Source organism: Pseudorca crassidens, chromosome 11, assembly GCF_039906515.1.
Source record: "Pseudorca crassidens isolate mPseCra1 chromosome 11, mPseCra1.hap1, whole genome shotgun sequence".
Lineage (NCBI taxonomy): Eukaryota > Metazoa > Chordata > Mammalia > Artiodactyla > Delphinidae > Pseudorca > Pseudorca crassidens.
In genome coordinates this window covers 98,693,623-98,718,630 of record NC_090306.1, presented here as the reverse complement: position 1 = coordinate 98,718,630, position 25,008 = coordinate 98,693,623, and the positions used below count along the sequence as shown (strand labels likewise).

At 56.0% G+C, this 25,008-nt stretch overlaps 2 protein-coding genes across 4 annotated transcripts in view; one reads left to right on the top strand and one right to left on the bottom strand.

Annotated features, from left to right (window-relative positions):
* CHADL (chondroadherin like) overlaps window positions 1–8,911 on the top strand; it is a 15,007-nt gene extending 6,096 nt beyond the window's left edge. Inside the window, exons 2-6 of the mRNA XM_067698203.1 lie at window positions 249–417; window positions 983–2,677; window positions 3,205–3,371; window positions 4,024–4,222; window positions 8,777–8,911. Coding sequence (XP_067554304.1) covers window positions 249–417; window positions 983–2,677; window positions 3,205–3,371; window positions 4,024–4,222; window positions 8,777–8,803 — 2,257 coding nt within the window. The 3' untranslated portion in view covers window positions 8,804–8,911. The remainder of the gene's footprint in view (window positions 1–248; window positions 418–982; window positions 2,678–3,204; window positions 3,372–4,023; window positions 4,223–8,776) is intronic.
* L3MBTL2 (L3MBTL histone methyl-lysine binding protein 2) lies at window positions 6,586–25,008 on the bottom strand. Of its 3 annotated transcripts, none has more exons than XM_067698204.1 (17): window positions 24,856–25,008; window positions 22,189–22,417; window positions 20,587–20,720; window positions 19,201–19,324; window positions 18,309–18,388; window positions 16,625–16,742; window positions 16,090–16,224; window positions 15,717–15,805; window positions 12,907–13,138; window positions 12,475–12,551; window positions 12,184–12,288; window positions 11,410–11,557; window positions 10,925–11,007; window positions 10,385–10,619; window positions 9,826–9,891; window positions 8,850–8,966; window positions 6,586–8,485 (listed from the first exon to the last, which is right to left on the bottom strand). In XM_067698204.1, the coding sequence occupies exons 1-17, from the start codon at window positions 24,877–24,879 to the stop codon at window positions 8,364–8,366; spliced, it is 2,118 nt and encodes a 705-aa protein (XP_067554305.1). In that variant the 5' UTR covers window positions 24,880–25,008; the 3' UTR covers window positions 6,586–8,363. The 3 variants fall into 3 exon arrangements, with proteins under 3 accessions (XP_067554305.1, XP_067554306.1, XP_067554307.1); XM_067698205.1 differs by having other exon boundaries at window positions 6,586–8,412; XM_067698206.1 differs by lacking the exons at window positions 6,586–8,485; window positions 8,850–8,966 and adding an exon at window positions 10,133–10,188.

The following is a 25,008-nucleotide window of genomic DNA, read 5'->3' as shown; positions in this document are numbered from 1 at the left end:
AGCCACTGGCAGACAATCAAAGGGACTTGCCAGGTTGCCTTTCTGAGCCTGTTTCCTCTGGTATAAAACAGATATAACAATGCAATCTATGCTCTGGGGAGGGGTTGGAGGCTCAGGGTAATGACAGCTTCCCTGGGGCCAAAGGAGGAAGACATCTGAGGGGCTCTGGGACAAGAGCTGGGGCTCAGTGAGTGGACAGTGTGGGACCCTTGCTTCTGTGAACACCTGACCCTTCTTCTCTCTGCCAGGCCCCAGAGTGTCTCCATGGTGCTGCTGCTTCCTCTGCTGCTGCCACTGGGGCCAACCTGGCATGCAGCTGCCCAGCGCTGCCCACAGACCTGCGTCTGCGACAATTCCAGGCGGCATGTGGCCTGCCGGCACCAGAACCTCACCGAGGTGCCGAATGCCATCCCTGAGGTCAGCAGGACAAGATGGGGTTGGGGGGGGGGGACAGCAGGAGGAGCCCGGGCTGGCACCAGTGGATCTGCCATTGCTGGGCTGGGAGGCCTTGGCAAGTCACTTTCCCTCTCTGAGCCTCAGTCTTCACATCTGTAAAATGGGAATGATAATAACCAACAACAGGGAGACAGTCTATTTAAAATGCTATGCAATTGGAACAAGTTAGGTGACCTATATAGATACAGCATTGAGTTAATTACAGGCCCTGTGGCAGAGAACTGGGGATATACTGGACTAAGGTATGGTCTCTGTCCTATGGAGTCAAGAGCTAGAGGAAAAGAGTGAAAGTAAAGGGGCAGTGACAATTCAATGTGAAAAGTGCTAGACTAGGGGATACCCAGGCGGCTGGGGAGGAAGGCTTCCAGGAGGAGGTGTCAGGGAGCAGGATGAAGAGAATGAAGGAAACGTGAGGGGGAAGAGAGTGTTCCAGGTGAGGGAACAGCACGTGCAAAGGCCAGGGTAAGCAAGGGGCACAGGCCGTGGTCCTGGTGCCGCTCAGCCTCCCCTACCTCTCCCTGCTCAGCTGACCCAGCGGCTGGACCTCCAGGGCAACATGCTGAAGCTGATCCCCCCAGCTGCCTTCCGGGACCTGCCTTACCTGACACACCTGGACCTGCGGCACTGCCAGGTGGAGCTGGTGGCCGAGGGTGCCTTCCGAGGCCTGGGCCGCCTGCTCCTCCTCAACCTGGCCTCCAACCGCCTGAACGCGCTGCCCCAGGAGGCGCTGGACGGGCTAGGCTCGCTGCGGCGGCTGGAGCTGGAGGGGAACCTGCTGGAGGAGCTGCGGCCGGGGACGTTTGGGGCGCTGGGCGCGCTGGCCACGCTGAATCTGGCCCACAACGCCCTCGTCTACCTGCCCGCCATGGCCTTCCAGGGGCTGGTGCGCGCCCGCTGGCTGCAGCTGTCCCACAACGCGCTCAGCGTGCTGGCCCCCGAGGCCCTGGCCGGCCTGCCCGCCCTGCGCCGCCTCAGCCTGCACCACAATGAGCTGCAGTCCCTGCCCGGGGCGACCTTGTCCCAGGCCCGCGGCCTGGCCCGCCTCGAGCTGGGCCACAACCCCTTCACCTACACGGGCGAGGAGGACGGGCTGGTGCTGCCCGGCCTGCGGGAGTTGAGGCTGGACCACGGGGCCCTGCAGGCCCTGGACCCCAGGGCCTTTGCCCACTGCCCCCGCCTGCACACCCTGGACCTCCGTGGGAACCAGCTGGATGCCCTGCAGCCGCTGCAGGGCCCGGGTCAGCTGCGCCGGCTGCGGCTGCAGGGGAACCCACTGCGGTGCGACTGCCGGGCTCGGCCCCTGCTCCAGTGGTTGGCGCGTGCGCGCGTGCGCTCGGACGGCGCGTGCGGGGAGCCGCGGCGCCTGCGCGGTGAGGCCCTGGACGCCCTGCGGCCCTCGGACCTGCGCTGCCCCGGAGCCGGGGCGGAGGAGGAAGAGGAGGAGGTGGCGGCCGCGCGGCCCCGTGTCCCTGACGGCACCTCCAAGGAGAAGGCTGGGGCGGCCAGGCCCTGCCCTCGCGCCTGCGTGTGCGCCCCTGAGTCCCGGCACAGCAGCTGTGAGGACCGCGGCCTGCAGGTCGTGCCCCGCGGCTTCCCCAACGACACCCAGCTCCTGGACCTGAGGCAGAACCACTTCCCCTTGGTGCCCCGAGAGGCCTTCCCGGGCCTGGGCCAGCTGGTGTCGCTGCACCTGCAGCACTGCGGCATCACAGAGCTGGAAGCAGGCGCCCTGGCGGGGCTGGGCAGCCTGCTCTACCTCTACCTCTCGGACAACTCGCTCTCCAGCCTCAGCGCTGCCTCCCTCGAAGGGGCGCCCTGCCTGGGCTACCTGTACCTGGAGCGCAACCGCTTCCTGCAGGTGCCAGTGGCCGCCCTGCGCGCCCTGCCCAGCCTCTTCTCCCTGCACTTGCAGGAAAACGCTCTGGACCGCCTGGCACTGGGGGACCTGGCAGGCATGCGGGCCTTGCGCTGGCTCTACCTGAGTGGGAACCGCATCACCCAAGTGTCCCCCGGGGCACTGGGCCCCGCTCAGGAGCTGGAGAAGCTGCACCTGGACAGGAACCAGCTGCGAGAGGTGCCCACTGCGGCCCTGGAGGGGCTGCCTGCCCTCCTGGAGCTGCAGCTCTCGGGGAACCCGCTCAGGGCCCTGCAAGATGGGGCCTTCTGGCCCGTGGGCCGCTCGCTGCAACACCTTTTCCTGAACAGCAGTGGCCTGGAGCAGGTGGGCACAGGGGGAACAGGGGTGAGGGGAGGCAGCACGAGGGTCTACGCAGCTTGCGTTCACTCAGCCAACACTGCCGCCCCTGCAGTGCCAGGCCCGAGGCTGGGCGTGGGGTCCCTGAGATGAGCCCGACCCTGCGCCTGCCCCAGGGAGCTCAGGTGTGGGCCACAGACCAGGAGGAACGCTGTGCCACACGGAGGGGCTTGGCAGGGAGGGCACTGCCGAGGCCTGGAGGAGGGCGGAACGTGGATCCGTGGGGTTACCTACTGTTGCACACTTTGTGGGCAGAGCTTTGCCAATATGCGGGGGTCCAGGCATAGCAGAAAGAACCATGGACTGGGGGTCTGTGTGACTTGCAAAGGGCACGTGCTTTGGCAAAACCTGGGTTTCCACCCCAGCACTGCCCTTCCTGCCCATCTTGGGCTCTCTACTCCCCTTCTGCACGGGGAGCATGAGGCTCCCTCCCAGGCCTGGGGGTGGGACAGGCCTGGCAGGAGCTCACACCAGGGCCTGGCGCCTTCTTGCAGATTTCTCCGGGGGCCTTCTTGGGCCTGGGGCCTCGGCTCCAGAGCCTACATCTGCAAAAGAATCAGCTGCAGGCCCTGCCCGCCCTGCCTGGTCTCAGCCAGCTTGAGCTCATCGACCTCAGTGGCAATCCCTTCCACTGTGACTGCCAGCTGCTCCCACTTCACAGGTAAGCACCCCCAACTGAATGCCCCAGCTGGGGACCCAGCAGCTGCTCTCAGTCAAGCCCTGGTGCCATCTGAGCACCTCTGGCGGGCGAGGATCCTTCCAGGGCCAGCTACCCTTCCTGGGGGAGGCAGACATCCACGGGGCTTGGGTGGGCTTCTCTGAGCCCCTGTTCCCTCATCTATAAAGTGGGAATGAAATCTGCCCAGCCTAGTGGGGTGGGACCTAGTAAATGTGTGAGAGCACTTTACGTCACTGCCTAAGAAAGCAACAAGAACCGTGGAGTCTGGTGACCTGGGCTCAAATCCACCTCTGTGACTGACCATCTACCTGTGAGCCATGTGGCCTCTCTGTGCTGGCCCCTCATCTGGAAAGGGGATGATAGCGATTGCATCCACCTCCTGGTGGTGGTCGTAAGAATTACATTAAATTAGATAGCTTATCTAGATTGAACAGCGTCTGGGTCTTCAGCCCTCTGGAACTGTTTATTACTGGCCCCCTGTTACAGGGAGGGGATTGAAGGTTGAAATGACTTGCTCAGGGTCACATAATTGGTGAGTGGCCGAGTCCCACTGCCCCCGCATCACTGAGGACCTCTTCGCTGTCCTCAGGAAAGCTCAGCACAGTGGCTTCCCCGAACCCCCTTTTCTCCTCAGGTGGCTCACTGGGCTGAACCTGCACGTGGGGGCCACCTGTGCCGCCCCTCCCAGTGCCCGTGGCCAGAGTGTGAAGGCTGCAGCTGCTGTCTTTGAAGCCTGCCCGGGCTGGGCTGCCGGGCAGGCCAAGCGGACGCCGGCCCCCAGGCCTAGTGCCCAGAGGACCCCCATGAAGGGAAGATGGCAGGGAGCGAACAAGGTTGGTTGGGGGCAGGTGCAGGGAGGCCTCGCTGGGTGGGTCAGGTTTTAAAGCCCCTGGGGTAGCAGGGATCTGACTTGTCTTGGTCCCAATTTCGTGAGGTTCTAGATCTGGGTAATGACCCTGTTGCTTCCGTTAAAAAATGTCTATCCCCCTCTCCGTACCTCCTCCACCTCTGGGCTAAGCCCAGAGTGGGTTTGTAAGGAAATGACTGTTCCATCCCACGGGACAATGGCCTTTCCGATTAAGCTGCAGCATCCCAGGGCCCCGGGCATCCATGAGAACCCCACAGTGACTGTTACTGCTGGATTGCCATTGATTCAGCCTGTCCCCACCTGATCTCGGGGGCCTCGCTCATCCCTGGGGCGGGAAGAGCAGGAGTGCAGGTGTGTGGTTGGTGCCACGGGTCGGACTCCATCACCCCCTTGACGTTACATTTGCTGTCCGGACAAACCCATGCACACTGGAGCGCTCAGTTGTAGCAAAATCTGGCAGCTCATCAGAGAAGAGTGCGCAGGACATGGGCACCCCTCCACGTGGCGACCCGTGCTGGGGGGCGAGGGGATGTAGGGGAGGCAGACCTTAGAGGAAAGCCGTGACCAGAACAGGGTGGGCTCTGGGAAGGAGGGGAGAGGGCTCTGCCTGCTTCTGGCCCTGCAGCTTGAAGAGTTGGGGCACCTAGGGACCATCAGATGGTGTTTGTATCAGTTCCCTAGGGCTGCAGTACCACAAACTACCACAAGCTGGGTGGCTCAGAACCACAGAAATGTATTGTCTCACTGATGTGGAGGTTAGAAGCCTGGAATCAGAGTGCTGGCGGGGCTGTGCTTCCTCTGAGGCCTCGAGGGGAGGGTCCTTCCGTGCCCCGTCCAGCCTCCGCGGGCCCCAGACGTTCCTTGGCTGTGGCAGCACACTCCACTGTCACACGATGTCTTCCCATGTCTCTGCACATCGTCTTCCTGCTGGATGTGTCCAAATTCCCCCTTTTTATGAGGACACGAGTCATTAGATCAGGGCCCACCCTAATGACCTCATTGTAACTGGATCACCTCTGTGAAGACCCTATTTCGAAATAAGGCCTTATTCTGAGGTGTATCTTTTTCGTGGGGACTTAATTCAACCCGAAACTGTTCTTTGTGGAGGTCGGCTGGGCGTGAGGAAGAACCCCTAAAAAGACCCCAGGCTGAGGGTGAGCATTCGGCCTTAGAAGCGAGCCCTGGAGCCAGGGTCAGTGACGGCGGCCATGCTCGGCGAACACTCGGGCGGCGCTTTCTGCCGGGAGTCGTGATGAACGGCACCGGCGTGGATGCTGAGCTCGACTCGGGAGCAGCAGCCCCGACGGGCTCACCTCCAGGTCTGGACTCTCATTAAAAGACCCTCACGCCAATCCCACATTTTGTAGCTGCGACAGGAATGGGGCCTCGCGGACCACCCCATCCAACCACCCTTTCTGACACGGAGATACGCCACCAGCAGGCTTTTTGTTTTTACTTTGTTGAAAGTGGCAGCTTCCTCCCGGGAATACCAAGGCATCAAAGAAGGATAAGGGCCCTGAGCCCTGGCAGGGTGTTCTGGGCTGGGGGACTTGCCTGGCCGAAAGCACCTGGCAGACGAGCCTGGGCTTGCTCCCACTGCTGTCATTTAACAGTTGTCAAGCCACCAAGTTACTGAACTTTAACGAGTCCTCTGTCTCTTATGCGTGAAATGAGTCAGCGTGTCCTCACGGGATTACTGTGAAGATGAAGCGAGCCGTGTGAACGCCTGTACACTAGTGCCTGTCATATCGGGCTATCACAAATGGTAGTGCCCTTGCTTCCCGTCCCTCAAGCAGAGCTGAGGATCCAGATGGGGGTGATAGTAAAGGAAGGTGTTTGCACGTGGCCTAATCTGCACCAGGGAGCTGCTGCAGGCTGTCAAGCAGTGGGAGCAGGGAGTGGAAGTGGCTCTGTTCTTGAGGATATTTCCCAGCCATCAGGTGGCCCCGCTGCTGTGAGACTTCAAGACCTGGTTCCATCCAAGGGCAATTGAGGAACAAGGTTCATTCTGTGCCTTGAGCTATTATGTCCCAGAGGTCAACACTTCCATCTGTAACAAATTAACCTCTAGGTCCCAGCAACACGTTATGTACACTTTGTCACATACTTGGGCTTTCTGGAACCTGTGGTTTTGGGAGGGGAATGGCTGAAACATAAGGAGAATATAGCATGTTGTTGCTATGGAGACGGGGAGCTCCGGAGATGACAGATGACACTTGTGTTCTGCACTCTTCATGTGTGAACTCACCCAATTTTCATAACTGACACCGTCGGGTGGCATATCAGAACGCACTCTAGCTCTAAGAACAGAACACTGACAAATTGGACTTCAGCAAAAAAGAGATTCAATTGTCTCATGCAAGTTAAGTATGGGAGGCCAGTCCAGGGCCGCAACGGCAGCTAATCGTGCCCTCCAGCTCTGCCTGTCGTGCTCACGGCACCTGTAGATTTCACTTCTCCATTCAGGAAGAAGCAACCGAAGGCCAAAATGCCATACAAGTCCTGTTTTCCTAGAAGCTCTTCAGTCAGAACTGGATCCATTAACGGCAAGAGCATCAGGGACGATGAATTATTCTCAGCTGAGCAGTTTACCCTCAACAAAGGCAGAGCTGAAGTGCACACACATGCCACCTTCCTCCCCTGGGAGCTGATGCCACTGACTGACCCATCACCACTCAAGTCTGGTGTGTGTGAGATGGGGGTGGGGTCAGGCATGGTCCCTCTTTCCTGGGACCTGCCCCGTCCTTGGTCATCACTGTGTTCCACACACACCTAGTAATGTTTTGGGGAATTCAGCCTGCAAGAGGGTGCTTTCTGGGCCTGGTTTCTATACCATGTGGGCCTGCAGAGTGTCTTTAGAAAAGGAGAAAGGATCAAGTTCTCTTTGAATTGACAGGAAATCAGCTCCCCTTGGGCTGGTCACCCCATCTCTGGGATGACACCCAACAGCTGGGTCCTGAGCACATCCACGGTCAGCACCCCATCTGGCAAGCACCTGACAGTCCAGGAAGCCAGATACCCGCCCGGCACAGCTGCAGCCCTTAAAGGGGTGACACAGGGACCCACCCTGCCGTGCCGTCACTACCCAAACATGTAGAAGGAAAGAAAAGGGCTGAGGACAGCACCTGCCATCACCTTAGGTTCCAGGAAGAGGGTCTCTTGAAGAGAGGATGGATCAGAGGGAGGAGACAGTTTCAAAGGAGACTAACTGGGGAAAAAAAAGCAGCTGAAATTTGGGCAGATGCTAGATGAACTTCTAGAAGGTACTTTAGAGAGAAGGAGATTCAAAACATGTTACAGAGTTAAGGACACGAACAGTGAGGAAAACGAGCCAGGAAGTGTGTCCCTTCCTCCAGGAGTTCCTCCAGGGCCACCTCAGCCAGCAGGGCTGACCACCCAACTCTGTCGCAGCCCTGTGACTTTCTGGCAGGGCCAGACCCGTCCCTGGTTAACAGGAGAATGAAAAGGACAGGTCCTAGCCCCCCTGGGCTCCAGAGCGGGTTAAGTTCAATGCTGGTGGCAGCCTCCCTCTCAGGGGACGTGTGTGCTCGAACACACATACACACACACAGACACACACATGCTGAATGTGCTCGTACACACACACACACACACACACGCATGCTGGGTGTGCTCATACACACACACACACACAAAGGCGCGCTGAGCTCACCCCCGCCACCAACCAACTTGTCCTCCAGTGTGCGGCCCCTCACCCCTGGCAGTTGAGGGACACGGTGGGTGTGGATGGAGGCTGGTAAGGAAGAGCTTCAGGAACTCCACCTGGAGAGGGAGCTGCTCACAGGCGAGTCTGTGGGTCTCAGCAGCCCTAGTCACGCCGGCCTTGCCAGGGAGGGGGCAGAGGCGACAGGGCGGGTCCGGGAGACCCTGGGTGTTCGTTCGCTGCCCAGCGCCCACAGCACCAGGCGGCATTCATGCAGAAAGGCTCAGTGTCCAGAGGAAAGTGGGGTGGAGGGGTGCTGGCAGTCGAGGCGCCCTGGGCTGGCTGCCAGCTGGGCGGCTGGGCAGCAACGAGGAAGTCTCAGTCGTCTGTCTCCTGTTTGATGTTCTCGATGGGAACGGGCAGCTCTGGACTTGGGGCCTTGTCAGGCGTGGCCACGTCGAGATGCTCTTCCTTTACACGCACGGTAATGACTGAGGAGGAAGAGGTGGGGGACAGAGAGAAGAGAGTGTGCCTGTAACTCCGGGAAGGGCGTGGCCTCAGGATCTGGGGAAGAAATCAGGCTTCCTACGGATGGGCCCTCAGGACATGGCAAGGGGAGCCCCTTCCCCCTCTGTGGGGGCAGGCAGCACAGAAGGCCTAGGGTCCCGTCACCCCAGCCGGGCAGGCTGCCCACCCTGCCAAGCACATGAGGTGGAGAGGGCCATGCGAGACGCTCGGCTCCATTCAGAGCTGGGGGTGGGTGTCTGGGAAGCCCTCCAGGCCCAGTGGTCTGAGAAGGGTTGCTTGGTGCCCAGAAACTTCCCTTCAAACTTGACTCTACTCTTCTGTGCCCAGGTGGGGAAGGAGGGGGTCGGCCTCTGAGCACCGGAGCCGCCCCCAACCTCGACCCCGCGTGGGAGGCTCTTACTTTCATCAGGAACGGGCTCCGACGAGATCTTCTCTGCCGCCTGCAGGTCGTCCTCCAGCAGGGGCTTCTTGGACCCCTGTCTGAGGGGCCGGGTCTTGGTTGGTGGTATTCTTTTTCCTTTGAATAAACACAGAATTAAATCCGGGGTAGGGATGCATCCACGTGGCGCACGCAGGCTGGGTCTTGCCCAGTGGTCAGGCAGCACAGCAGAGGGGAAAGCGCCAGTTTGGGAGGACAGAGGCCCCAACTCTGACCTCAGCCCCCAGGGCTGTGCGCCTCCGACTCAGAGGCTGCCGCCAGCAAGGGATTGACACCCACTTCCCCCCACTCTCCGCCATGGTTAAGCTTCCCTTTTCGGATCCTCGCTTTCTTCATGTCTGAAGTGTGATTCCCAGCCCTACATTTTGAACGGCACAGGGTCCTGCCGCTTGGTCGCCTCCACACCCTCACAGCATCTTAATCCTGCCTCGGGACCACACTGTTTCCTCCCTGTTCCCTTCAGGACATCCTCTCCTCTGCATGATACCACGTCAGGAAGCCCACCTCACCGCACTGGCCTGCAGCTCAGCTTGGGGCCTGCTGAGAATGGGCCTGTCTGTGGAGAGGTCCCCAAGATCAGTGGCCGCCCTTCCTCCCACTCCCTGGGGGTCATGAGGGAACAACGACAGCCTCAGGGAGCAGCTTCCACCCGTTTCCTTTCGTACCTTTTACTTTCAAGCATGGCCTCTACACATGGCCTCCCTACACCCCAAATAGTCTCTTGTCTCTTTTCCTCGGTATCCTGACCATTGCCAGAGATGGAAGACTTACGCTCTGGGTCCCTGAAGACACAGGGTGATTGATGGCTGGGCCCGTGGGGCAAGGGATGAAGGAGAGGGCGGGACCATGAAGAGCGCGACTTAGGTGGCGACACCCCACCTCCACTCCCAGGGACACAGGCTCAGCTGATCCCAGGTAGCTTTAGAGCATCACTTACTTTTCTTCCCAAACTGTTTCTTTTTCTTCTTCGTGGCCTCTTTGGCTTTCAGAGGCGTGGTGGGCTCTGTTGTTGAAAGTATGGAGAAGAGGTGAGGAGAGAGTTCTGAGAGGACACAGGCTGTAGGCACACCCCAAGATGCCTGTCCGCCCCTCACCGGCCTCCCGGACACAGGGGACGCCCCCAGAAGGAAAGCCAGAGCTGGGCAATGAGAATGGGGAGGGGGCTGCAGAGAGGGACTGGACAACAGCTGTCCCTTCTTCCCACCCTCATCACCAGGGCTCTCGGAGGGACCTAGGGAGTTTACCTGGGTGCACAAGGGCACGAGCATATGACAGAGTGGGCAAGGTCAAGGAAGGAGCTCTGCAGGCCAGAGGGAGAGGGAGACAGAGAAATCAGGACGGGGAGGGAGACAAGGGCCACTCTTTTCTTAGAAGTGGTCCAGGAGATTCTCTATCTCATGCCAAAGAACGAGGTGGGCGTGGGGCGGGGGCGTGGTTGGCAGGAAGGAAGAAGAAGAGGAAAGTCAAGAGCCCCTTAGGGCTGTGAGAGCCCAGACCTGTGGCCACGGGCGGCTGGAGCTGGTAGCCGGTGAGCTCACACCAGCCGACGGGGTAGATGTCCGGGGACTCACAGTCTACCCACTGGTCATACTCGCTGTCCCAGCCATCAAAGTGGATGCTGAGGAGACGGTGCACCACCCGCTTCACAGTGGCCACACAGATGAGCCGGGGCTCCATGAGGTCCACGGCCTCCAGCTTCATGCCCACCTTGAAACCATGGTTGGGGCAGTCCTGGGAGGGGGAACAAAGGCAATGACCAAGCCAGCCGGGGCCCTGCCCCAGTGGGGCACACCTGGGGGAGGGAGCAGGGCTGAGCATGCCTGCGGGGGGAGGTTCCTCTGACCAGTGATCCCACTGCATTTTGTTCCCAGGCACTGGCCCTTTTGGGAAAGGGACCAGCTGAACTGTTCGGCACAGCGCCCAGGTCAGAGCTTGGGACTTCTCCCCTGAAGGGGCGGACCTCAGTAGCAAAGACTCAAGAAAAGAGCAGGGCTGGGATTGCCGCTGCGGGCGGTGGGCAGGACTGGCCTCCTCACCGTGTTGAAGAGCCTTGACGGAGCTGCTTTCGCCTTGGTCTTCTCCAAGTAGGTCTCCCAGCTGAAAGTGTGAGCCTCATACCCTGTAGGAGTGGGAAGTGTAGGTGAGGAGGGGGGAAGGGAAGCGGGAGGGAGTCCCGGAAGGTCTCCCAGCGCCAAAGGGGCGCCTGCAGCTCAGTCAGGACCCCCCCCGGAGTCTCCCCAGCAGCCTTCTTCCCTCCTCCCCAGGCTGGTACCTGCTCTAGGACCATGGTCCTGTTGCACAAGTTGTTCACTGACCAAAGGGACAAGTGGGAGCTCTGCTCACCGAGCCACATACCAGCCATGGGGCCGAGCCAGCCCAGAGTATGGGCTAGTGGTGACCCTGGGTAGCTCTGTCACCTCTCCAATCCACTCACAGACTTCAAACTCCAGGGGTCTGGCTTGGCCAGGAATTGGGGCCAGTGGCCCCACCCTGCTCCTCCCAACTGTAAGGCTTGTCTTGCCTTTTGGGGGTGTGAGCTCAATGTCATTCTTCTGGCAGAAGGTGGCTGGGAAGATGGCGTGGGAAGAGGCATGATAACAGAACCAGTCTGAGCCATCTGTGGAGGGCCCCCCGTCCACACAGATCATCAGGTAGCCATCCAGGAGGACCTAGCAGGTGGAGGGGAGGAGGGCAGACAGAACATGGTATCCTGAACTGCACCCCCATCCCAGGGTGAGGTGATACAATGGGGATGCAAGGTGGATGGATCCAACCAGAGCTGGTTCTCAGCCTTCCCCGAGCTGCTTCAGAGCACTCAGCACTGGTGTAACCCACACTCGTGAGATCATTTAGCCTCCTCACTAGATAGCACATGCTGTGCCAGCAGGAACTGCATCTGTCTTCTTGTCAGTGTGTTCTCAGTGAACACACGGGCCCAGCCTGGAGATCTGCTGGATGGATAAATCGGCAAAACCCCCTGGAGGGCCGAAGGGTGGCTGTTGGCTCTTCAGGCTGCAGCAGTAACAGAGGTTTGCAGTGAAGTCAGCCCGGCTATGGCTTGGCTAGGTCAGCACTCAAAGGAGGTGGCATGTGGCAGCAGGGAAGCCTACACCTGACCCAGGACAGGCTCAGGCCAGGTGTTCATTAAGCACCTGTCCAACGCACCTCTGACCCTGACACGAAAGCAGATTCTGACCCTGACACGAAAGCAGGTAGCCCAGGAGCAGCGAGAACTGGGAAGCTCTGCCACCTCCATGCCCGCAGAAAGCCATACTGGAGGCTCCCCCAGGCTCACCTTGCAGATGGTTGCCACGCAGATGTTGCCCAGATTCAGGGGGTCAATGGCTTCCAGTTTCATCCCCTCCTCAAACCAACCGCCTTCCGTGTAGACAGCTCGAACCTTAAAGGAACGGGGCACTTGGGGAATCTCCGGGCTGGCCCAGGGAAGGTGGGAAAGCAGGCCTCATCTGCCATCGGCCTGGGAAGGAAGTGGGGAGGGAAAGGGACATCCCAGGGAAGAGCTGGGGTCCGCAGGCCTGGAGTGGACCTGTGGCCAAGGGGACAGTGCCCAAGGGCTGTGCCTCACCTTCTTGAACAGATAAGGAACAGCATCACAGTAGATCTTCCGGAAAGTGGGATGGTGGGCCATGTCGCTGCGCCTCTCTTTTAGGGAAATGGCAGAGGGAGGAAGGGAGAAAAGGAAGGTGAAGCTGCTAACAGGGCCATCTCCACGCCTCCCCCAGAAATGTGCCCCCTAGACCAGAAGGTCTCTGTAGGAACTATTCAGCCCTTAGGACCCAGACTCTTCCCACATCACATGGAAAGGATGTGGCCTGTAGCCTCTAGTTTCAAACCAGTTTTTAACACTTCAACCTGAGCATCCTCAGTCAAGGCACTCAACCTCTCGGGATACTTGGTCAAGTCCTGCCATCCGCATGGTAGAGATGATCGCCTCTACCGTGCAGCATGGTTGTGGGGTGTAGAGATGTGCCCTCGCTGGCCAGGGACTTCTGCTAACCTGACAGCTTGATGCCATGGCCGACACGCCTTGACCAACCCACTGGGTGGATCAGGGGGCTCCACATGTGGCACCAGAAGTCATCATCGCTGTCGCCATCCTCGTAGAGAAGCCGTAGGCGACCCCCGATTACCGTGTCCACCACAGCCATGCGGGTCCGTGACACCTGGGACTTGTCCACCACCTCCAGCCGCATGCCCTGCCGAAAGGGGTACTTCATGCTCTCCACCATCTGCAATGACATCAGGACACAGGCCTGCTGGGGTCATGTGGACCCTCCCACCCACCTTCCTGTTCTGTCCCTTAAGAGTAATCAGAGGATGGGGAAGGTGGAGTGGAAGCACCGCACACACTGCGTCAGGAAGCAGGTAGATGAGCCCTCCTGTCCCGCCAGGTTCAACCCTGGCTCTCAAGTCCCTGGGATGATACTGATGATATGATTTTTACATGTGCACCAAAATGCCAGTAAGTCATTATGATGGGTATTACAGAACGCTTTTCAGACTAAGGAAACAGGTGCCCCAGAGAGGTCACGTGACTTACCCAGAGTCACACGGGCTCGTGAGTGGCAGAGCTGGGCCGCAGATCTGGCTCTGGTGTCCAGCTTTGTGCTCTTTCAGGGATCTGCACTCTGACCACACGGGCACCCCGCTCCCCTCTACCTGCTGGCCCCCACTGACGGCACATACAAGCCTCACGTTTAGGGAACTGAGTGCCCCTCGCCTCCATACATCTAATTTCAGCTCCAGCCCCTCTGCGCTGCAGCTCTGAACGGCTCTCATAGCACCTCAGTAGTGATGCCTGCCCCTCTGACACAGCAAAGGACAGTGACCAAGATGTCCACAAGCTGCTCTAGAGCCCTGGTGGCGGGGCCTGGGTGAGGAGACGGGAGATTCTTTGTCTGCTGTGACTTTGGTGCTGTCCTGCCGGGGGTAGAGGATGGTTACGTAAGCTCTGTAGGGCTTTTCCAGTACCAGGGCACTGCGGGCTCAGGGAGAAGCATCCCAGTCTCCACGTGACGGGGGGCTAAGCGGTGCTATTCCAAATCCCACCAGGAGGGGGAGCGGCCCAAGGGTCACAAAGCAGCCACCAGGACACAGATCTTTCACCCTCAGCTCAAGGGCTGGAATATACCAGGCCCATTTAGCAGAGGGAGAGACACAGGGCGAGAACTGGGCTGGGGTCCCTCTGGGCCGCCTCCCCGCCGCTGGCCTTTCCTGACAAGCTCCTTTCCTCTGTGCCCACTGGTGCAGCCCACGACCCGACAACGCTTTATTGCCCTCCTTTGTTTAAGGTCACACGCTGGAACTCAAGGTCTGTAAAGGCAGAAGCTAGGTTTGAGTCATTTCTATTGTACATTCTCAGCTCCAAGCACAGAACTAGGCACGGAGATGCGGGACTGGATTACCATATAGGGATTGGATTTGGACTTGAGCTCCCTCTACAGACCCACCCCCCCATCCTCTCCACCACCCAATCTTCAGAGGCAGCTGCTTTTGCACGCATGCCCTGCAGGGACTGGGCATGTGACAGCTAGTGTGTGCTTGCCGACTGTTCACGCAGAGCCCTGCTCTGCCACCCAGAATCAAGCTCTTTTTAATTTAAGCAGAGATGAGGCCACCTTGACACTCCTGGTGGCCTGCACACAGCCACTTGCCTCATCCTAACGCTAGGGCCAGCTCATCTTCAGTCGCCAACCCTGTCCACTGTGCAAGGTACTATGGGAAATATAGGAGAAAAAGCTTGCAGTTTTGGGAAAAAGACTATGATAATTAACAAAATATAGAGAGATGAAGAGCAAATGAGCACTACCCAGTATGTTCAAATAAGGGAAAAACTGTTTTTGAGGTGCCTGAAACCATTACTCATTGAAGACCAGCTAAGGCCCACGGCGCCAATGTTCTCACCAGGCATCCGGGGCCTTGGGTGAGATGGCCCCAACTACCCTCCCATCTGATTTTCCACCGCTGGCTTCCATGCCCGCCCACATCCTACCCATCAAGGTAGAATTCAAATGCCATCTTCTCCACAAAGCCTCCCTCAACACCTGCTCGTCCTGAGGCCACAAGGCCAGTTCAACCACATGTCACGGTGGTACCTGCCCTGCATCCCCTTGGCTCGCTGCTGTGATGCTTACCCAAGCAACATGAGAACAACACGTGTGGGCATCCGGGTCAGGGGCCCCAGAGACCCTAGATGTGGCCCAGGCACCTATGTGAGCGAGCCGCACAACAGCAGGCCTGGCACACAAAGGGGGAGGAGACTAAGTCTCCACTGCATATCCTTGTGATCCCTTTGAATTTTTACCATGTGTATGATTTTTTATGTTAAAGAACTAAATAATTTTTTAAAATTCAATGCCACACAGATGATTTTGAGGCACATCTCTGGTACAAAATCAAGGCTATTTTATATTCTTCATGGGTGTGCCTTCATTTCCTGTGCCAGACTGGACGGTCCCAGATGGCAGGGTCCACATTCTCCGTATTTCCAGTGCCTTGTATACAACAAGTACTTAATAAAATCTATTGAATGAACGCTCCTGAAAATGCTATGAGCAAAGGTAAGGATCTAGGAGAAGAAATGGCAGACAAAGCAACATGATCAATGCGTCTGAGCAGGGAGGAGGCTATTAGGCTGGGAAGGCAGACGACACCCACCATCCATCCTTAGGAAATCTGGAGCCGCTAAGATTGCTAAGCAAGGGAGTCTTAGAAAAAATACTCCAGTGAACAGCACAAAGGACAGATCAAACGGGATAGGGGCAGGAAGGAGATCAGTTAGGAGACCCACAGGGCTCACTGCCAGACCTTGATATGGAAATCCACGGGAAGCGTCCTGGAGCCCACCAACCGTTTCATGAGGTAGCCCTTCCAATCGGTGAACTTGGCATGGATGGCTGCAGAGACAGAGCAGAACCCTGAGTACAGACTGACAACACTCCCACTGATGGGGCACCAAAGCTGCCCCAGAGAGCAGCAGAGGGGCCTAAATAACTTATTTCTGCCTTTTCAGGCCAGCAATCACCATCTTATAAAACCGGACTCCCCCAACTTGGACCTGCCACAGGGCCTCTGGAACAAGGCAGGACAGGAAGCAAGGAGGCAGGTGGGCCCTGTTCTGGTCTAACTGCTCCCAAGGGCCCCGCAGGAACCAGGACAGGGAACGTTCTCATCGACTCACTCCGCGGGGGCACCAGGATCTTGCTGTTGATGGCGCACCAGCCGATGGGGTGGACATCCACAGTCCCCAGGTTGCACCAGAAGTCATGGCTGGCGTCGTTTTCAAAGCCTTCATACCGGAGCAGCACCCGGTACCCTGAGAAGGAGGAGGGAGCGGTGTGCTCTTAGGCCTTCGCTCTTCTCCAGCCTAAACAGGACTTGTGCTGCCTACTTCAAGAACTCCTTCCACAACAGCCAGAGTAAAAACAAACCCATGCCACGTACTCGGAAAGCAGTACAGCACAGGAGGGAGAATAATTTTCTATAGCCTGATCAACCCTGGAATGAACTTAAAAGATGGGAGTTTCCAAACTCGCCAAGCCCTGTGGTCCCCTCTAAGGTAGGCAAGATAAAAGAACAGCAAGAAGGGAGGCAAAAACTCCAACAGGCGGGTTTTTGTGTTTGTTTTATGAAGCTGATTTCTGCTCCACCACTGCCTGTCCATCTGGAGATGTCACTGCCCAGCCCGACCCTGCCTCGGCCGGAGGAACACCCACCTGCTGCCTGGATGACCGAGGCGATCCAGTACACACGGCTGGGGAGCACAGCATCGCTGTTGAGCACCTCCACCTTCATCCCCTTCATCACATCCTCCCACTGGTCATAGAGTGGGACCTGTAAGGGGGACAGTGAGCCACCTGGGCTGGCAGAGGAGAGCAGCTGGCTGAGGGGCCTCGCGAGAGTCTGCGTCCTTCCTCCTTCGCCCCTCAGCATTGCCCCTCACTCCTTGTGTGTGGAAGGCCAGGCCGGGGACCAGGGATGAAGAGACGGGCAAGACGTGGTGGTGGGGCTGGGCAGAGACCCAGAGTCAGATGGTCCTGGGTGCTAAGCTCTCCAGGGCCGCTCCTGGCTGCTATCCTCGCGGGCACACCATGGCTGCGCCAGCCTGCGTGACAGTCACGACGCCTAGCAGTTTCTCACCCTCACCACGTGCCAGGCGCCATTCTCGGCACACATAGCACCTCTTCCAGTCATCACTCCACCTGGGCCGTTAGGACCACGACCCCTGCTCTTGCAGCTGTCGCCAGGCTGGCTCTCACAGAGCCGGCTGCCCACCCACCGCTCTGGCACGTCCTTTCTCCATCTCTCCTCCTCCTGTTAACATGCCCCCGACAGCACTGGACTGCTTGGGGCTGCCTCCCCAGTATCTAATCCTTACTTTGCTGCCAGTGGCACTTTGGTTCTCCTTTAGGGAGATTCTCCTTTTTTCCTTCTCAGCCCTGGTTTCAGCCAATCAGTGTATCCCATTCCATCTCCCTGGCCGGAGGGACTGGGTTCATCACAGAACCCAGAAACAGTTATACTGCTCAGGCACGTTCAGGTGGGCTTTTTACAGAGCATATCGAGGCAGATATATTAGTGCAAGTATGATGCAACTCCCCGCAATGAAATGCCTGAACTGCTAGAGAATTCAGGAAATAAAGAGCTCCCCCCACTGGAAAAGACGTGCACCTTCACTAGCAACCAGACAGGAGAGGAGGAGTTAAGCTGCACCGAGTGCCAACCTCTTCCTGATCAGCACCTCCCCAGAGTTCAGTAGCAGCTCAGAAATTAGAGGCTAGGAAGTGGGTTTAAAGAGGCCTCCTCCTGGATTTCCCAGGTTTAGGAAATTGGCTTGAAAGACAAGAGAGCTCCCTCAGTTTCTCTCTGCGCCTGCAGGAGACCACCGCTCAGGCCTGCCTGCTAAGTTCTTCGGCTCCAAGCCCAGCCCTCCAGGTCTCAGCCTTTGCTGTTTCTCAGTGACAGGGAGTCGGGGAGCCTTTAGAAGAAGGGGCTCCAGGAGGCATCCACATTGGCCTCCCGGGAACCAAGGGGCCCAGGGCAGTTCACAGCACCAAGCTTTCAACGGGAAAGCACTAAAAATGGGGGAAAAGGAGAAAGGAAAGGAAAGGAAAAGGAAAAGGACAAAGTTTGCTTCTGGATATCAAAGCACAAAGTGCCATTATGTAAATAAGCGAAGTGGGGAACCTCCGAGGGGCTAGAAGCTCGCATTGAGGGTCTGTGGGAGGACTTTCTGAAAAAGTGGACAGAAAGGTAAGCTGGAGGGAGCGGCAGAGCTGGGCTTCGAGCACCCAGACCTCACCCTGTTCTCTCCCGGTGCCGACGTTGCGAGGCAGGTGGGTGAGATGGTGGCAGCACTCAGGACCCTGCCCGTCCTCCCCTCATCCCCAGGGCACTCACGTGTTTAAAGCAGCTGACAGGAGCAGCCTTGTAACTGTGATCCTTCAGGAACTTCCCCCAGTCGAAACCCAAGACCAGCGCTGCGGGGCAAAGATGGAGAGGGTTAAAGGGTCGAAGCTGGGAGCTCCGGCAGCAGCCATTCCAGGACCCCGGGCCGGAGGGGCGGGGGCAGCAGGTCCCCTCCTCACCCCATACCTGCCCCAGCAGCGGCCATCAGGACGGCGGAGGGCCTTATCCAAAGGCTGCCAGACTCTCAGGAGTAGAGGAAACACTCAGAGGGAAATATGTCTGGTCTTCCTTCCCCAGAGAAAGACGGAAATTCAAAGACCCTTGGGCTTAAATTCCTCAGACCGCCCCCAACCTCTCATTGGCCACAGCCAATCTAAATGATGGGAGGTGCACACACCTAGGCCCCTCCAACCCTTGAGCCTGGGGGCTCAATATCGGTCAGAAACTCAGACCATCTAGCACAGTCGGTCAGAAACTCAGACCATCTAGCGCAGTCGCTTCATGCCTACATTTGCTCAGAAATAGCTACACGAGCTCAGAAAGAAAAGTTCCTCCCTTATCCCATCACCCTTCTTCAAACAAGATCTGGGTCTCCACTGCCCCAGGGAAACAGAAGCCAGAGAGCTAAAGGCAATGCAAAACAAAAGCAGCTAATCCTCGGCTTTTAAATTATCAAGAGTAGGGGTCTTGGCAATTTAAGAGTGATTGAGGGATCTTCTGGGGTAATTTCACAATTACCAGGTGAGGAAGATACAATCCGAAGCCAGCCCGGGCCGGCACTTTCTAGCTGGCCCCCTCCTCCAATCCTCGCTCCCTGGGAGGCCACCCCAGTCCTGGCACTGCACCCAACCTGCTTCCTGAGCACCGGTCCCTGCAGTCTTACCGTCCTGCCCTGTTGGTGTCCCATCTGCGAGTTGTCCTGTCCCTTGGGAATGGAGGAAGGCTCCAATTTTGGCAGACCAGGCAGCTTTGTGCAGGACTTTGGCCTTCTTGGTAGGTGGTTTTCCCTGGAGGGAGGAGAGCGTGTGTAGCCTAAAGGCTAAGAACAAGGCTCTGGATTTGGACAGGTTTAAATCAGGCATCAGTCCAGTTAACCTCTTTGGGACTTCAGTTTCTTCATTTGTAAATCAAGATGATAACAATGATAATGCTTAGCTCAGAGGGGAGCTGCAAGGATGGGGGTTGCCCACACTTGGCTATTGTTCACCTGGAGGGGGGGGGTGGGGATTGGCAGAGCCACACGCAGGGAGGGGCACTTTTACTATCTTTTAAGCCCCGCCTCTGCCAGGAACCTCTTCTTGGTGTCGTCAACTCTCAGCCATCTCCTTCCTTTGGTGCTCCTACAAATTTATGGCAGAGAATGGGCTTCAAAGGGCTCGTGAACTGAACCATGGACTCGCTCTAGAACATACATGAATGTTCTAGAGAGAGTCCATAGCTTATCGGGTGCTCAAAGGCATCGTCCCCCAAAGTGAAAGGCCACTGATCTGGTCTGTAATTTGTAACTTAAGTACTGATCAGAAAGGCCCAGAGAATTTATTAAAGAGATCGGTGAGATAGAAATGTGGATTGAGGGAGTTCCCTGGCAGTCTAGTGGTTAGGGTTTGGCGCTTTCACTGGTTCAATCTCTGGTTGGGGAACTGAGATCTTGCAAGCTGTGAGGCGTGGCCAAAATTTTTTTTTTTAATTTGGGTTTAAATTCCAGAGACCTGGGTCCAAACCCTGGCTCTTCAATTTTATTTGTGTACCTCTAAGTAAGTTAGTAAAAATTTTTGAGCTCTTAAAATCGGAATCTTTAAAAATTCATTTTTTAGGGATCACTGGTTGGACTGAGAGTGCCAAGCCCATAGCAAGTATCCCCAAACTACAGTTATAAACAATACCATTATTAGCTCACTGAGAAGGACTTTTCTATGCCTTGACTAAAATCTGCAAAATGAGGGACATAATAGTAACTGTCTCACAAAGAGAGAGATAGAGTGTATGAGGCACTAAGCAGAAGAGCAAGCACTGCGACCCTCACGCTTCACAGGACAATCACCTCGGAAGCTCATTAAAGACCCTGTGTCCAGGCTACACTCAGCCCCAATTAAATCAGAATCTTTGCGAGTAAGACCCAAGCATCAATATTTTTTAAGGTTTGCAGGTGACCCCAACGTGCAGTCAAGTTTGAGAACCGGTGCTGTGAAAACACAAGGCCAGTCTGCTGATTGTTCCTGTCTCAGCACCCACGGCCCCAGGAAGGGTCTTCCAAGTGATGGCCTCTCACCTGTAATCTAGCCAAGATACTGGCTTTCTTGGAGTTGGAGGAGTAGCTCCTAGAACAGGAGACGCTGCAGAATCTCTTGGTCTTGGAGAAGAAGGCTTCCCTCGTACCCACGATACCACACATCTCACAGACAGCTAGGAAGAGAACTTAGCACATGACTCCCTTGATCGTCACTCCAAATCAAACAAAATGATGGGCCCTTCAAAACCTGGGGCACTGCATTAATCAGGTGAGTCCCAGGCCCCCTAAGGCTGACAGAACTGGAATAGAAGGTTTGGGTGTATACACCTAAAGCTCCTTAGCACCCCTTGGCTATATGTGTCAATGGTGGGGCTAAGGAAAATCCATGAGGATGACTGGGGAAACAGGTGAGTGTTGGAAAGTTTGCAAAGAGGAAAATGAGAAGAAAAAACGTACCCATATCATTTAACTTCCGTGGGCCTATTTTCCTCTCATCTATAAAGAGACTGAACTAGATCAATGTTTCATCCCTGATATCACATCAGAGTCACTTGAGGAGCATTTAAAAATGCCCAATCCTGGGTTTCCCTGGTGGCGCAGTGGTTGACAGTCCGCCTGCTGATGCAGGGGACACGGGTTCGTGCCCTGGTCGGGAGGATCCCACATGCCGCGGAGCGGCTAGGCCCATGGGCCATGGCCGCTGCGCCCGCGCGTCCGGAGCCTGTGCTCCGCAACGGGAGAGGCCCGCATACCGCAGAAAAAAAAAAATGCCCAAGCCTGATTCTAATTAACTGGTCTGTGGTGGGACACAGGCATCTGTGGTTCGTTCAGAGTTCCCCAGGTGATTCTAATGTGCAGCCAGGCGATAGCACCCCTGGACTGGATGGTCTCTAATAGTTCGTTCCAGTTCTAAAGTTCTAAGATTCTAAGAGAATGGTTAGAAGAAGATAGAAGGGAGAAAGATAAAAGAAAGGGGAGAAAGGAAGAGAAGACAGGATGAATGGAAAGGAAACAAGTGGCAAAGAGTATTAGATTCTCCTCTCCTAAAGAGTAAAGGGACCAGGGGACAGAAATGTCATCACAGACCATCTAGCCTCCCCATTATCACAGGCGTCCCCACACTGGAGGCCCTGGCACAGGGGTCCAGGAGCTGTGTAAGCATCACATCTCTGAAGCCAACTGTCTTCCAGATGATTCACAGGGATTCTCACCTGCCCACCCCTACCCTAACCCTCTAACCCGGAGGTCACTTTATTCTGTATTTTCCCCCCTCTCACTTCCAACCCACAGGCTATTTCTTGTCCCTTCCCAGATAGTAACCAGATCACTTTAGGTGTCCTATATTCTCAATATCTAGAGAACAGGACAATCGCAAAAGCAGCACCATGTTAATGACTGGCATCTAATATGTGCTGAATAAATACTAATTATAAGAAAGAATGAAATCACAATTTGAAATCAGACTGCAGCAGAGGAAATGACCCTTGGGGATACTTGGGGTGCCTCTGCTCTCTCCTAGGGCCTTAGACATCAGATCAAAGAGCCCTTCACACCTGGACAGCTCGCCCACCTGGCCTATATCCCCCTCTTCCTCCACAGCCTCTGAAACCTCCCCCTCTTCAGGGGACATTCTGAAGGCACCTGGCTCAGAACCACTGCCATCCACGGAGCGGGGAGTCCCAGGGCTAAGCAAATGCAAGGGGGAGGTGGGCAGCTCCCCTGCTTCCCGATCCTCATTTTCTGCTTCACTTGACTCCTCGAGGTAGGAGCTGCTCTCACTGCCCGCACTGCTGTTATAACTCCGGAAACTGTCGTAGCCACCAAAGAGCTCCAAGTCATCATCTTCCTCCTCCATTGGTTCTGAAGTCTCCTAGTGACACAAAAGCAGGCAGAAGGAATTATGGTTGGCTTAGTGTATGGGAAGGGAAGCTGCAGATCTGCTATCAACTCCCTTTCCAGTTCTTGGTCAAGTCAACACTTTTGGGCCAAGTGGCAGGCAGAATCAAATACTCCTTCTGCAAACACCTGGATTTGTTTATACATTTCTCAACTGCAAATCAAAAGAATACCTTAGGGGCTTCCCTAGCGGTATAGTGGTTAAGAATCCGCCTGCCAATGAAGGGGACATGGGTTCGAGCCCTAGTCCAGGAAGATCCCACATGCCGCAGAGCAACTAAGCCCGTGCGCCATAACTACTGAGCCTGTGCTCTAGAGCCCGTGAGCCACAGCTACTGAGCCCACGTGCCACAACTACTGAAGCCCGCGCGCCTAGAGCCCGTGCTCCGCAATAAGAGAAGCCGCCACAATGAGAAGCCTGGGCACCACAACGAAGAGTGGCCCCCACTCGCCGCAACTAGAGAAAGCCAGCGCTCAGCAGTGAAGACCCAATGAAGCCAAAAATAAAAAAAAAAAGAATAACTTAGCAAGACAGAAAACATGTATTAGGAATTCACCAAGGTCCCTCTGTGGATTTATAAGTGATGACATTTTACCATAATTCAAACAGAATACACTGATGTGAAAATATCCTAAGCAAAGTGCCTCATGAAGACTTTCTGGGGAAGATGTATTTTAGAAACTCATTCTTCCCCCTTCCGCATATGTACACCAAAGTAATTTCAACTCAAAAACAACGTAAGTCAGACAAAAGTTAATTTGGGGCCCAGACTGCCCTAAAGAGGATATCAGAGGCTAATGACACGCTGGCTATAGCACTGTGGTATATACAATAGCTTTGGACTCAGCTCTGATCCTAACTAGCTGTGGGTCCTTGGGCAGGTCATTTAACCTCTCTGGGTCTCAATTTTCTCATCTATAAAACAAGAAAAATATTTGGCTCCAGGAGGTGGAATGTAAATGAGATACTGTATATAACTCTACCTGGCATGTTGCAGAAAAGGTGTGAAGAATTTGGGCTCTAGGCCAGGGCTCCAGCACCATCCCCACTGCTTACTAGTTACTACCACCCCTACCGTATGACCTGCAGCAGGTCAATCTCAATGCCTCAATTTCCGCACCTGTAAATGAGGACCATTCCACCTATTACATAGGCTTTGGGGGAGAAGGAAGGGTTAATACGGGCAAGGCACTCAGAGCAGTGAGTTGCACACAGCATGTGCTCAGTAAATGTTGGCGATTATTACTGGTTAAAAGCATGGGCTCTCGGGCTTCCCTTGTGGCGCAGAGGTTGAGAGTCCGCCTGCCAATGCAGGGGACGCGGGTTCGTGCCCCGGTCCGGGAAGATCCCACATGCCGCGGAGCGGCTGGGCCCGTGAGCCATGGCCGCTGAGCCTGCGGGTCCGGAGCCTGTGCTCCGCAGCAGGAGACGCCACAGCAGTGAGAGGCCCGCGTACCACCAAAAAAAACAAAACAAAAAAGCATGGGCTCTCAAAACAGGTACACCTGAGTTTGAATCCAGGATCTTCCACTTATTACCTGTGTGATTTTGTGCAAGATATTTAACCTTACTGCTCCTGGTTTCTCCATCAGTACAATGGAGATAATAACAAGCCCTCTAGAGGACTGCTGACATGCAAAGCCTAGTCCCACTTCCAGCAGTGAGTGACAGCTCTAAAACTGTGAGCTGTCATTCTCACTCTCCACTGTATGATTCTTTTCCTTTACCCTTACAGAGCTTTTGAGCGATTCCACTTTACATTTACAAACTACACATGCAAATGTGCTAGAAAGGAAATTCAAATATAAGGTGACCAGAAGCCGAATGATTAAAGGATGCGTGGGTTACAGGTGGTGGTAGAGTGGAAAAAGCAAACCTGGTAGAGTTTTGGAACTTGACGGACTTAGTGCCCATCTCCTTCACTTTACAGTCCTGTGACCCTCCTGGGGAGTCGCACCACCCCACCAGGCCTCAGCTACCTGAACCACAAAAACGAGACACTGGGCTGTTGAGTATACTGGGAGATAATGCATGTGAACGCTCCGGACACGGAGGGTTTATTAAACTTTAATCATCCCTTACTTCCCACCAGGATGTGACAGGCCTCACAGTCCCTAAAGAACACCACCATGAGACAAGGAGGAGGAGGAAGATTCAGGAGCTCTCAGATTCTGAACCCAATTCCCCTTCCCCAGGCCAGGGAGGCTGTTCCTCCCTCAACTACTCGGCCCCAGCAGAACCGGAGCAAAAAGCAACGCCAATCGCCTCGGGCCCTGCTCAGCCTAACTACCTGTTTATCCATCCTTCCACCCTCCACCCTCCAGGCGTCGCTCAAAGGCCTAAAGAAGGGCCCACCGAGCAGGGCTCTCGGGGTTCCCTTTCCCAGTCACGAGAATTCCTCTCCCTCTCACCTCGACGCCCCGGGGCTTCTCCATGAGACCTAACAGTTTCTTCAACCGTCACCAGGTGCAGGAAGCCATATTGGCCTCGCTGCTCTCCGCGAGCGCACTCATTGGCCGCCTCCCAGAGCCCCGGACCAATCACGCTGCAGGAAAGAGGTAAAG